The sequence below is a fragment of the Heptranchias perlo genome, chromosome 18 (assembly GCF_035084215.1).
Source record: "Heptranchias perlo isolate sHepPer1 chromosome 18, sHepPer1.hap1, whole genome shotgun sequence".
NCBI lineage: Eukaryota > Metazoa > Chordata > Chondrichthyes > Hexanchiformes > Hexanchidae > Heptranchias > Heptranchias perlo.
This window is the reverse complement of record NC_090342.1, coordinates 41,568,197-41,580,915: the sequence shown is the minus strand read 5'-3', so window position 1 is coordinate 41,580,915 and position 12,719 is coordinate 41,568,197. Positions and strand designations below refer to the sequence as shown.

Genomic DNA, 12,719 nt, shown 5'->3' with positions numbered 1-12,719 from the left:
ACACAACAATTCAGTTTGCTGTATTTTTCAAGCTGACCTTCTCTATTCTACACCACGGTGATTCCAGACTGCAGCAGGTTTCCAGAAAACGAGCTCCAATAGAAACAAACAACATCTTCAAAACATTGGCTAGATTAAACCCAGGGACTGTCATCCAAATGCTTTGAAATCATACATTTATTGAATTGATGATCCATCCATCCACTCAGTCTTTCATATTGTAGCGTTACATTGCCAACAAAATTAGATGGAAGGATAGATTGAGCTGACTTTGCACATGTTCAAATTATTTTAAAATATAAGTACCAGTCAAATCCTTAATATGACCAACTCAGCTACATTGAGAAACCCTTGTCTTAAATAGAAAGGTAATATTATGCAGATTGGGTTATATTAAGTATTCACTATACATGGAAATAGGCTGATGTTAAGCTTGTGGTCATTACTTTAATAGGTTCAAAAGAGTTTTCATGTTACACTAAGTGTAAAATAAGTGCACACTGCCTTTCCTTTTTAGAACCCCAGCAAAACCATATTGAAACTATTGGTGGGAAGTCATCACCAGTGGTTGTGCTGATGATGGGAAGTCAGTTCTCCTTGCAGTTTCCCATACAGTGAGTTCCCAATCTCATGGAGACCATCTGGAAAGGCAAGGAGTGGTTGAGAGGTGCTTTTCTGCAGCAGAGGACATGGGAAAGGGAAAGAAAATCAATAAGTGGTGTGTTGCTCTTGTGCATCTTCTAGTGACCAGCCTGACAGCAACATTGGCATGGGGCTGGGGCCAGGTTACCTAGGATCCCTATTTTGTTTGGAGGGCAACATTGTATGTGGATGAGAGGGCGCAGCAGTAGCGGGGCAAGTAACAATTAGACTTAATAAATTGGAAAGGTAAATAAAGTTCAAGTCTTTCTTATGTATCTACTTGAATGAAGGGGCTTTCACTCCCACTATCCGTCTTGCTCTAATATACAATCTTTGTCTTCATTTAGATTCTGAAAACAGTTATACTTTTAGCTGTGGCGTTCCAATACAGTCAACAAAATCTTCACAGAAGCGAAATGCTACTCTACCCAGCTGTGCAGGTAAACATCTCAAACAGGGTCAGTCTGAAATAAAATATGTGGTGCACCATTGTGAAGTTAATGTTTCACTCCTCAGTGTTGATTAACCTCATTGTTCATCTGACTGAGTTGGAATGACATTTTTGTTTTTCAATATCAGTCTCTCAATGCTTAAGATTAAGAAAATCTTAATGTTCAGTTTCAAGAGACTGAAGTGGAAACTTTTTTGTACTTTTATTGCTTTACTTAATAAATATGAGCCAGTCAAATTTTTGGACTGGAAAATAAATACTACAGAACCATAGTGGTCTCAAAACTCTCCATAAAACCCCAGCCTTTTTAATCGAAGTAAAAATGCACTTCTCTCAATACTCTAAACAAAAGATTACAAGCTCACAATATTGGCTCCAATTCTTCAACATTAAATTTTCCCAAACCTTTGGAATATGGTGTTATCTGAACTAATGATTTTTTTCCACCTCTTTCCCCGCACCCCCCACCCGTTCCCCTTCTCAATCCACATGCCTGTCCTGAAATGTGCATTTGAGTGGTTGAATGTTCGTTCATGCCAGTGGAGTAAATTAATCTGATTAATGCTGTGTTTACATGGTGCATGGATTGGCTCCATCCTTTGACAACTGCCAGGAACGTGATGATGTGTAGAGTTTACACTTGACTTGGTGTGATTCTGTACTCTTACTCCAGGTAGCAGGCAGAAGAGATCTGTCCTATTGACATTTCTGAAGACCTTTAGAATCCAGAAGCATGGGTGAAAAGTGAGATTGCTTCTGCTCACATGATGCACTTTGTGGCCCCAGGCACACTGAGGACATTAAAGTTCATTCTAATGAGACAGCAGATCCACAACTACATGATCCAAGTATCAGTATCCTACCAGTGTGAAAAACATGCTGAAGGGGTTTGGATTGGAATCTGCAGGATTTTCTTGGTTATGAATGTGCAAATTTATAATGATCTGAACTAAGTATCAGGACATGTTACACACAAACTCAACAGAAGCCCAAACATTTAGGCAAATCAAATGTCAATTTTGCACAATGACATACAGACACAATGAATGTGATGGTAGTGGATTTAATTGCATTTGGAAGGACACAATATGATGTGCGTTGTTCAAAGTTTGACAAAGTGAAGAACGATGGATAGCTCAGAATGATTGCAACGTACTAACCTAATTTTCCAGGTTGGCATATTTGTTGAAACAGTCAGAAAAGTCTGCACCATGAAGGTTGCTGGGAAACGAGACCCAATGCGTGCCACTGTCCAAACTTTCCCTCTCCTTCCCCAAACTATCCTTTTGGTGGTTTTGATTTTAATACACAAAGATATACAATGACATGATCACCACAAGGATGCTGATAGGTTTTGCAAGATGGCTCAGTGAAAGGATTTCCTTTTAAAGGCCCTTCTGGGATGAGAGAGTTATCCTTTGAGCAGAGATTGAGTTGAATGGGCCTATACTGTCTGGAGTTTAGAAGAATGAGAGGTGATCTTATTGATACATATAAGACTTTGAGGGGGCTTGTCAGGATAGAGGCTGAGAGGTTGTTTCCCCTGGTTGGCGAGACTCGAACTAAGGGGCATAGTCTCAGGATAAGGGTCAGCCATTTAAGACTGAGATGAGGAAGAATTTCTTCACTCAGAGGGTTGTGAATCTTTAGAATTCTCTACCCCCAGAGGACTGTGGATGCTGTGTCATTGAGTATATTCAAGGCTGAGATAGATTTTTGGACTCTAGAGGAATCAAGGGATAGGGGGATCGGGTGGGAAAGTGGAGTTGAGGCCAAAGATCAGCCATGATCTTATTGAATGGTGGAGCTGGCTTGAGCAGCCGTATGGCCTACTCCTGCTCCTATTTCTTATGTTTAGATTATTCCAAGTGCAATGCTGTGCAGTGTCTGCTGGCAAGTTTTGAGGATGTGCATTAAGAAACATACACATTCAAGGAGAAAGACCACCACACAGTCCAACCACCCAACCCTTCCCACAGATCATATACTATCTACCTTATTGTGGGATTTATCTTGCCTATTTAATCTGCTGAGGGAATGTTCTGCATAAATACTCCCTGACCCCAAAAGTAATCGAGGAATATTTAATAGGGAGTTGGACAAACACTTGAAGAAAAAATATTAAAGGGTATGGGGAAAGTGCAGGAAAATAGGGCTACTTTAGATAGCTCCAGTGTGGAGCTTGCAATGGCACAGGCACAATGAGCCCTAATGGCCTCTCTCTCTGTTTAAATTTCCATGATTCTATTCAGCCCTGGCTTACTGTTTTCCACAAGTATTCTTAGCCCAATGGTCTCAGCAGCCATGAAGTACTTGATCATCCAAGACTCTACTTATCCCTACTATACCCTCCAATCCCATTCGCAACCATATTATTTATCCAATTTCTGTGTGCAGGAGTTAAGCAACAAATCAACTGCTATTGCTGGGAGTCTGTCCACATATTTGCAGTGCTATGGGACAACAAAAGTTTCTCTTAATCTCTAGGTTCAATTGAGATGTGTTAATTTAAACCCATGCCCCCTGATCCTGAAGACACCCATTGTTTGTTTCAGATCCGTTAGCACCTCCAATAAAACAAAAAGCCAGGTTCAAGATCAAGGATGCCAAATGCCATCTTCGACCACGTAATAAGGAAAAGATTAAGGATGGTCTGAAACAAACTATATCAGGTATGTTATAGTCTTATATCAATAGGAATAGTGACTGAGTCATACTTGCACTGATAAGTATAACCATGTATAGGGATAAACCAGGATCAAAATCCAACACCTTTGTCATTGAGAACCCACCAGTTTAGTACAAAGGTTGAACTTATCATTCTCTGTCAGCAGCAGAGTGTCCCAATATTGTCTGAGTTTTTTGAAATCAAAAGTATCATAAAATGAAGTAGCAGCTCAAACATCAGTAAATATCGAATGAATAAAAATAATGGAGTCCATCTGTATTCCGGCTAATCCTAATTCCCCGATACAGTATCGTCCATTACTACTGATTTGCAACATTTCAAATAAAAGTTACTTATTTCCCTTCAATGCCGAAGGCATTAATTTCAGAACCTTGGGTACTTGATACATATTAATATTTTTTTTTACAAAGATCAAAAGACGCTTAAGATCATGTGATTTTCCTCTGCAAAATCGGAATCTTAATGGACCCAACTTCATGAAAAAGAGTTTGACAAGTCAGTTTTAATTTGTCTGTACACCATAAATTCATGATCAAATCTTATGCATGACATTATTGTAAAGAAAATGATGCACATTCTTCTGATTTTACCCAAAACGAGAAAAAGGTAAGTCAAACACTTTTTCACAAGGACAATGTCGACTTACTAAGGTTCCATTATATGCAGATCAGAAAATATGATAAATCTTTCCCTTTCAATAAATTTGAATCATTAACATGAAGAGAACAGTTCTGATTTTTGAATTGTAGAGTGCACTCTGTACAATACACTGTGATATCCATATTCAGAGTCTAATTGCATCAGACACAATCAATTAAATAAATGCTTCTGCTAATAGAATACCACTATACTATAACTTATAAAAGCCACTGACAGTCTGAAGTTAGATTCAAATTGTACATTCCAAATAGTTTTTGTTCATTGGTCTAGCAATTTAAAATGTACTTTTATAAGTTTATTCAAACTTCAAGTGCCTGTTTCTCTGCAATTTAGTTGTCAAGCTATTGCTTTCTGACTCATTTTCCTACTTACAGTAATGCAAATGATGTCTGGCAGTGAGTTACAAGGCAGTAATTCAGTCAGGCAAGTGTGGTAACTGTTTCTAAACATCTGCAAAACCCTGAGATTGAGTTACTGCCTTATTGTGTAATTATTGGTTTCTACCTGTTATTTTCCTGTATCCTGTGTGACTACAAAACAAAATCCTCCCCCTCCGCTGGTATTAGTGTAACGCCAAACACACATATGTCTTCAGGTACAATGTTAGCTTTATCTGTATTATCCTACCACCTAGGTTATTCAAGAACTTCACTGTCAGCTGAAGAACAATATTGACCGCTCTTCAAAAAAAAAAGTGAAATAAGCTTTATTAACAAACACTACTCACTCTATACTATAAAAGAACAAAATTATTTGTCATCAGAATCATTCAACTCAATTACTGACATGCACCTGACTGCCAGCCAGCTATTAACCTATAAAAATATGTTGTTCATAATGCTATTCTCCTATAACATCAAAACTTTAATTTGAGTTCTCTTGGTGCCCCACTGCATAAGAACAGTGCGAGATAGTTCAGGATAGTACTGATGTGAGACCGGAAAATATAAGGCATCCGCTGACCGGGATTGCAGTACCATTAGTTTTATTTCAGCAGCAGATTCCTGTTTATTTAAATGGTGTGTCATTCATTGTCTACTTATCAATTGGAAATCATTCTATTTCTTCATAATTACCCCCATTGCTGCACTTACTGTCCAAAATTGATAAGCGACATATCAGATTGCGCATGCCAAGCTGTTTACATTGTGTCGGCAGCACATTGACATTGAAAGGATGATGAACTGAGCAACATATAAAAACATATAAGTTGCAGTTCACGATGAGGCAGCAACACATCCAGAAATGTTAACATGCACCTAGAGTGAAGGTGAGCTGTTCTTAAAACCCATCTGAACCCTGAGAAATTGCAGCCTTGAAACATACTCCAGACCATGTCATTCGTCAATAATTTCTTGGTTTTAAATAAAATTGAGAGCAGTGTTGGTAGTTCCATGATTGACCCAGGCAATTCATACTAATGCGCTATGTATTTTACAGCAAGTTGTAAAAGAATACCATGCACTGTATATTTTGAATATCATACATGAATATATAGCCAGTAAGGCTGACCAGATAGCTGACAAGTGATGAAGTTATTCATGAGCGACCCATTTTGTCCTGTATGTGCTGTTGCTTTTTCTATGCTACCTCTTCTCTTTTTCACTTCAATTCCCTTTACACAAAGGAGGTCACTTCCCTTGCACTGACAACTGCCAAGTGACCTTTGTGAACCTGAAGTGCGATTCTTCCAAAAAGAGGAGGCGTGGACGCAAGTCGCCATCTAAAGAGGTGTCGCACATTACAGCAGAGTTTGAGGTCGAAATGAAGTCTGAGGAGGTGACAGGTCAGTAGCTGCTTAAACTGGAAACCAATGGATTGCACTACCTGGCTCCTTTTTGCTCCTCTTGCAGAGATCATTACATTTCAAGGGGAAGGCAAGTTCAGGGAAATAGATTTTATTCAAAGTACTTCCCTTTTAATACAAGAAAATTATAAACTGAAGTCTGGAAGTTTTTTTTGAAAACCTCAATTCCATCACTGCCAAGGAGACCCTCAAATAGGGTTTCTTTCCCTGAGCCCTTGCATGGGACCGCCCCATGTGACCCAGAGTGCTGCATCTTGCAGTGGGGAGGGGGCAACTGTTCTTGCAATCCCAGCCTGTAGTGTCATTTCCTCGGTCAGATGGCTCCAGTGCAGCCTTCAGGCCAGTTTGAAGTTTTACACTCTGCTATTCGCAGTGGAACTCCTTTGAGATGCATGAGAAGTTCTTCATCACTGGAGTGGCTTAGCAGAGAGAGATCCATCTGAAGAAAGTGACAATGTTTCCATTTTCAAATACAAATGTGAAATAATTTTAAAAAGGCAAAAACTATCCTAGGCTTTCCTTCCCCTTTAAGAAAGAGTAGCTTCAAGATGTAAATTGCTTTTTAAAAAAACAGTAGGCAGTTTATTACATTTTTGCACACATCATTGTCCACATAAAAAGACCAAAAGCACAGGGCAAAAGATACAAATTTGTTATTCTAGTTGCAGCACATAAGCCAGTAGAATGTTATTTTTAAGGATCATATGTGGACATGGATGCAGTAGGAAAAAATTAATTGCAATATTTCAAAACTAATTTTCCTTATGTACTGCCAAAGCCTTTGAAATCAACACATATCGAGTTTGGTCTCAATCCAGTTCCAAATAGGCATGGGATCACAGTACAAAACTGCACCAACTGGGCACTAATTGGCAATCTCACTCAGAGTCCATAGGATATCTGTGTGGGAAATGGAAAATGCTGCTGTAGTGCAGTAAAGGTGCTCTACTGGTTGAGGCACATTTTTGGAGCAGAGTTTTATCTTTATCTAATCATGATATATGTTTAACCAGGGAGGGCTTGGATGCTGACATTGCATGGCCATAAATTATTAGCACTAATGTCCCTCATCTTAAATATAACATTCACAATAATGTTTTTAAAACATAGCACACTCCTACAATAAAATTATAGAAGTTAAAATGTAGTTCCTAGAAAATCCACAGGGGCACAATCTCAGCAGTTACACAGTGATCACACCCACTGTGGTTCTCTGCCACTGTCCCCCACCAAAGGTCACAGAGTGAGGGGGTGTGGCCTCCAGGAGCCGGCCTTCAACACTTCATCTGCAGTGTTCCTCCCCCCAGCCGAACACACCGATCGAAATGTTGATGGAAGCTGGCTCCTTTGGGGTGGGGGAAAGGAGTCCTCTCTCCCAGAAAGGTGATATGATTGGTCCAATAACCCCTGTGTCAGGGAGCCACTTAAAAGATTCCCTCCCCCCACCCCCTGCTGCTCTGTAGGAGTGTAGGATCCAACTCCAGCCTGGATGTCCAGATACTGGACCCACACTGGAAAGTGCAAGTATGTGAACATTGGACAAAGACGGAATTAGGCTTGGCTGTGACACTCCCACAAGTGAATAGCCTGTGACTCGCTGTCTAGGCTCACAAATAAATGGCCACTTAGGTGAGGTACCAGAGGGCTGTCAGCCTCATTGGAGAACTGTGTGCCAATAAGAGTCAGCACCTTCTCAGAAGGAGGGGAGACAGATGTAGTTGGACGAGGGTGAAAGGATGATAATTTTATATCCAGTTCTCTCCCCATGCTGCCTTTTCTCAAGCCGTGGATGCTACACTCCTCCCTAAATGAATTACTTTCCAAAGCTTTGCCCTTATACAAACATTATCAGTATTACCGATCTTCAAAAACATTTCAGATTTTTCATTTACTTTTACTGCTTTCTTGTCCACATATAATTGAAATAATGAAGACAAAAAGAAGTAAATCTCATACAACTTGGCTTTCAACTATCACACGACACACAATTTAATATCTTATCCAATATGCATATCAACATAAAATATCAATATCAGAATAACTGGCTGGGGCATGAAGAAGTGAGATTGATGCAATCAATGGTGAATATGGATAGAAAAAGAAAACCAGGAGGGCAAAAAAGGATTTGTGAAGTGCCTGTACACCCAAAAACTAATTTGTGGGTTCCTTCTTAACTTTCTGAAACTTAAAAATCCATCACAAAGATTGCACTAGTGTAATCACCAGATGGTTCACTGTACACCAGAAAACAATAATTCACAAGCTTTTCAATAAGCTACTTTAAAACAATCTGCAGGGGATTTTTTTTTTTAAGAACAGTCTTTTCAAATGTCAAAATCTTGAGATGTCGAGATAGAGCTCCCAAGATTTCAGCCTGGAGCGGGCACCATAATGATACCCTTCTCCACTGAAAGGCCAAGTCTTGAGGAGCAAGTTCAGCACGAGCAATTTTGCTCATTGCATGGGCTTTTCTCCCCATTCATTTCTGTCACACTAAATCGTTGATCAAACTTTTTTTTTTTGCTGATGAGGAAGATTTTTTTTCTGCTTCCAGCTGCTGTGCCCTCCATTGTTGGCAGGTGACCTTGTCCTCTTTGTCCTCGAGTTCCTACCTAGAACTTGCATTTTTACATTTTTCTTTTTGCATAGGTGTGCGAGGGGGCAGCAGAGAGAAGAGAACTGTCATGTTTCTCCTCCCTAAATAAAATTTAAACACAAAGGGGAATATTTTTTTTTAAAGTCTGACCAAGTTCTAGGGCTTTTTGCTTGGACCCATTCCAATGAATTACTGCATGAAGTTCTGTCTACCACAGATATAGTTACTTGACCTGTTTCAGTTGTAAAAAAGAGAGTTTGAAGAGCTCCACGACATGGGTGAGATTAATTTGCCACTTTTTCCAATCTATTTTTAAAGCAAAAGTCTGAATTTTCATGTGGCATTCACTGCGATTTTATAGGTTAAAAAAATATCTAAACATGCAAAAATTAAATAGATGCTACATCACTCATAACAGCCTGAACCCTCTCAGGACATAAGACACCTTAATGACCTACAGAATGAAACTGAATTTTACTACAATTGCCCATATCTACATGGCTGCAGTTAAATGAATTTTATATTACTGCACAATTAGCTACCCATTAAAGTTTGCTCTTACTGTGTACTATTAATATTCTAACACATTATAATATGTATTTGGGTTAAATGTATTTCAGGGGTTCAGAAGACATAAACTGCAAGAGCAAAGTTTGAGCTGATTGGAAGGGAATAATCACAATGCTATCAATGTTAAATAACTGATGAGCTTCAAGGGGGAACCAGCCTGGGTCATGTCACCACAGTGTGTCCCATTCACAAGTTTACTGAAAGAAATGAAAGACCCTACAAGATTGGACACTTTGGACCTTAACCCCTCAGGACTGGTTCTTATCTCCCCCTAATGTTGACTGATCCAGAACCGTATGTTATTTATTTGCACCTTTTCTGTCCGCTCACTTACTACACAAACAGAACATGTAATGGACACACATGTAATACCTATTCATATTTCACTAGTCAATCACTTACCCACTAACATTGGACACATTGCTGTTGGTACATTGAGATTACCTTCACATAGTGAAATATAAGTGGGCATCTCAAGCTTGCCCTTTACCTGTCCATCTCCTTGATATATTTGAGAGCCAAGTTGCTTCTTTGCTTTAACTGTAGAAAAGTTTGCCATTTTGCGTGTTTTAGTTCAATTAGCAAAGAGTGGGAAGGTGAATTCTTGACCAGAGCAAAGTTCTTTTCTTTTTGCTGGCTATATCAGTTTGTTCTTAATAATGATGAGCTGTAAACTTGATCCAGGCTGGTTACTTCATGTTGAAACTTGTATGTGTTAACAGATCGATTTTCCGTCATTTAAAGTCAGTGTCCACCATTATCAACACATTAGAATCACAGGTTACAGCTGAAGCCTATTACTGAGAAATGTGAATGGTGACCTGCTAAGTGGTTATTCCCTGAGATTCACTTTATTGCAGTCTAAGCTCTCCCCCTTCTCCACTGTGATGAAAATAGAGCTAATGGGCCAGATTTGGTATGATAAAATTCAGTTAAATTTAGTTTTTTTTAAAATATAAAGAAATGGTGAGAAAGAAGGAAAATCAGAAAAATTGTACTTTTAAAAAAAAAGTTTTGAATTTGCATGGGAAGAAAGGTGTTCTGGAAACACACCTGTCTGTCCATTGAGTCACCTAACTGATTGTGAAACGGCTTCCAATTGTATAGACTCTGCATTTTTGTTTGGCAGGATAATGGTTTGGCATGTGGTAATTAGAGTCCCAGGCAGGGGTGTCCAAATGAGCTTAAACTGATAACTGTGATCTGTGTTCCAGCCAAAGGATTGGAAGTTCTCACAAATGTTCACTAAGCAGGTCTTCAGCTCCCCCTGCTGACAGGGCTGGCATTTGCATAAATATAAAAATAAAAATTGCTAATATTTAAAATCTGGAGTAAAAACTAAAAATGCTGAAAGAGAAAGACAGGTGTTCTAATGAAGGGCACAAGCCTGAGATGTCATAATCTGTCTTTTCTCTTTACAAGTGCCAGCGAACTTGCTCAGCGTAGTCTCGAAAACAGCAATGAGATAATGACCAGATAATTTTTTTATTCCAACTATTCTATAATATCAAATGCATTTCCCAGGCTCATCCATGTCAGAAATGTGTTTAAAAACTAACAGCTTAGTTAAACTGGATTCACCTGTTATGTATTTGAAAAAGCTTTTGTTATTTCAGATGTTCTCTGCACTCTTAAATTTAATGTAAAAGGCTAATGGGATTCATCACAAGAGAATACAAAAGCTAAAATGTGTAACTGCACTGGTCCAGGGCAGTCACCAGTACAGAGCATGGGAGAGAGGTCATTTGGAGTATTAGGGCAAAGCTTCCGCTGTGCTCGTGCGGAGCCTCACCTACCAGAAAAAGGAAAATGGCAAGGGTGCAGCCCTTGTTTTTTTATCCATTAATTTTAATGGACAGAAATCATGGGCAGCTTCTGGGCATTTCCCATGATGCACTTTGGCAGGTGAGACTTCCATGTTGGGAGTAAAGAAATAAAAAAAACTTTTGCCCCATTGTGATCAGCTTTAGACACCCACCTTAGGAATGAATACTGGTCTTGGAGAAAGTCTAGCGACAATTCACTAGAATGATACTTAGGACGAGGGAATTGAATTATTATGAGAAACTGGAGATGACAAAGTTAAGGATTTATCTGATTATGTCGTTTAAAATAATGAAGGGATTTGATGGGATACATAGGGAATGACTGTTCACTCCAGTAGGAGAATCCAGAACAAGATAATATAATGTTAAAATTCAAGCTAAACTAGTTAAAAGTAAATCTAGGAAAAACTTCTTCACACGAAGGATTGAGAGAATATGGAATGCCTTGCTCAATAGGGCAGAGTCAACTGAGGAGTTAAAAAGGGAGATGGCTAATTACTTGGGAAGTAAGAGTATTAAAGGATATGGGAAAAAAGGCAGGGAATTGGGATTAAAAAGTTAGAGCTGTCATCGCTAACAAAAAAATGGCAGAGCAGGCTTGATGGGTCAAATGAGTTATTTCTGTTCCTATGTGCTAGATTTTCTGACCATTGACTATGAATGTTTGGAAAATTTGGCCCTAATCAATTTGTTCATTAACTGCAGCAGGTACTGATTTCAGCTTTTGTACCTAACAGCCCAAATACCAAAGGATAGTGAAAATAAGACTTATGGGATACGATTTTCAGATGCCTTTTGCTGGAAAACAGGGTGGTAAGCAAACAAAAATTTGAAAAAAAAAGTCCCACCCACTGGCTGCCTGAAGCCTGCTCGGCTCGATTTTCAAGCGGGCCTCAAAATGGGTGGCCAGCACTCGTGCTCAGAACCGACAGGAGACTTATTTAAGTATCTACATTGGGATCCTACACCTGTTGTACGACCCCCACATGATTTATTTACCGATGGGCAGGATTTGCAGGTCATCACAGACATCCCGCCTGTTGGTCCCTGGCGAGGCGTGACGAAGCCTGACCAGCAGTCCTTAAAGAGACTGCTGCAGGCCTCTCCAAAACATGGTTGAAATTTCTTTTCTTTCATTCTTTGGTCAAACTTTCTGAATTGGTATATCGATGGATGGAAAAATAAATAAATCCAACCATTAATGAAGGATTCTACAATGTTTTCCTCCTTAGACTCTTGTAACATGGAATGCGTGCGCAAGAGGATGGAACAGAAGCTGCAGACAGCAATCAAAACATTAAGGAAGTCAATTAATAAACAGCAGTTCTATATTCAGTTCTCTGGGACAGAATATGAAGTTGCCCAGAAACCAGCAAAAGTGCATGAAAACCAGGAGTCGTGCAGCACAGGTCAGGTGCTCCAGGATGGGAAGTGCAGTAAGTATTATTCCAAGATTGTGCAGACCATTTTGGAAAGAT

At 39.3% G+C, this 12,719-nt stretch overlaps 1 protein-coding gene across 4 annotated transcripts in view; it reads left to right on the top strand.

Annotated features, from left to right (window-relative positions):
* Positions 1 to 12,719, top strand: part of scube1 (signal peptide, CUB domain, EGF-like 1) — a 288,050-nt gene that overhangs the window by 257,559 nt on the left and 17,772 nt on the right. For all 4 annotated transcript variants that reach the window (XM_067999790.1, XM_067999791.1, XM_067999793.1 and 1 more), the window contains 4 exons: positions 990 to 1,082; positions 3,649 to 3,765; positions 6,070 to 6,228; positions 12,474 to 12,677. In XM_067999790.1, coding sequence (XP_067855891.1) covers positions 990 to 1,082; positions 3,649 to 3,765; positions 6,070 to 6,228; positions 12,474 to 12,677 — 573 coding nt within the window. The remainder of the gene's footprint in view (positions 1 to 989; positions 1,083 to 3,648; positions 3,766 to 6,069; positions 6,229 to 12,473; positions 12,678 to 12,719) is intronic.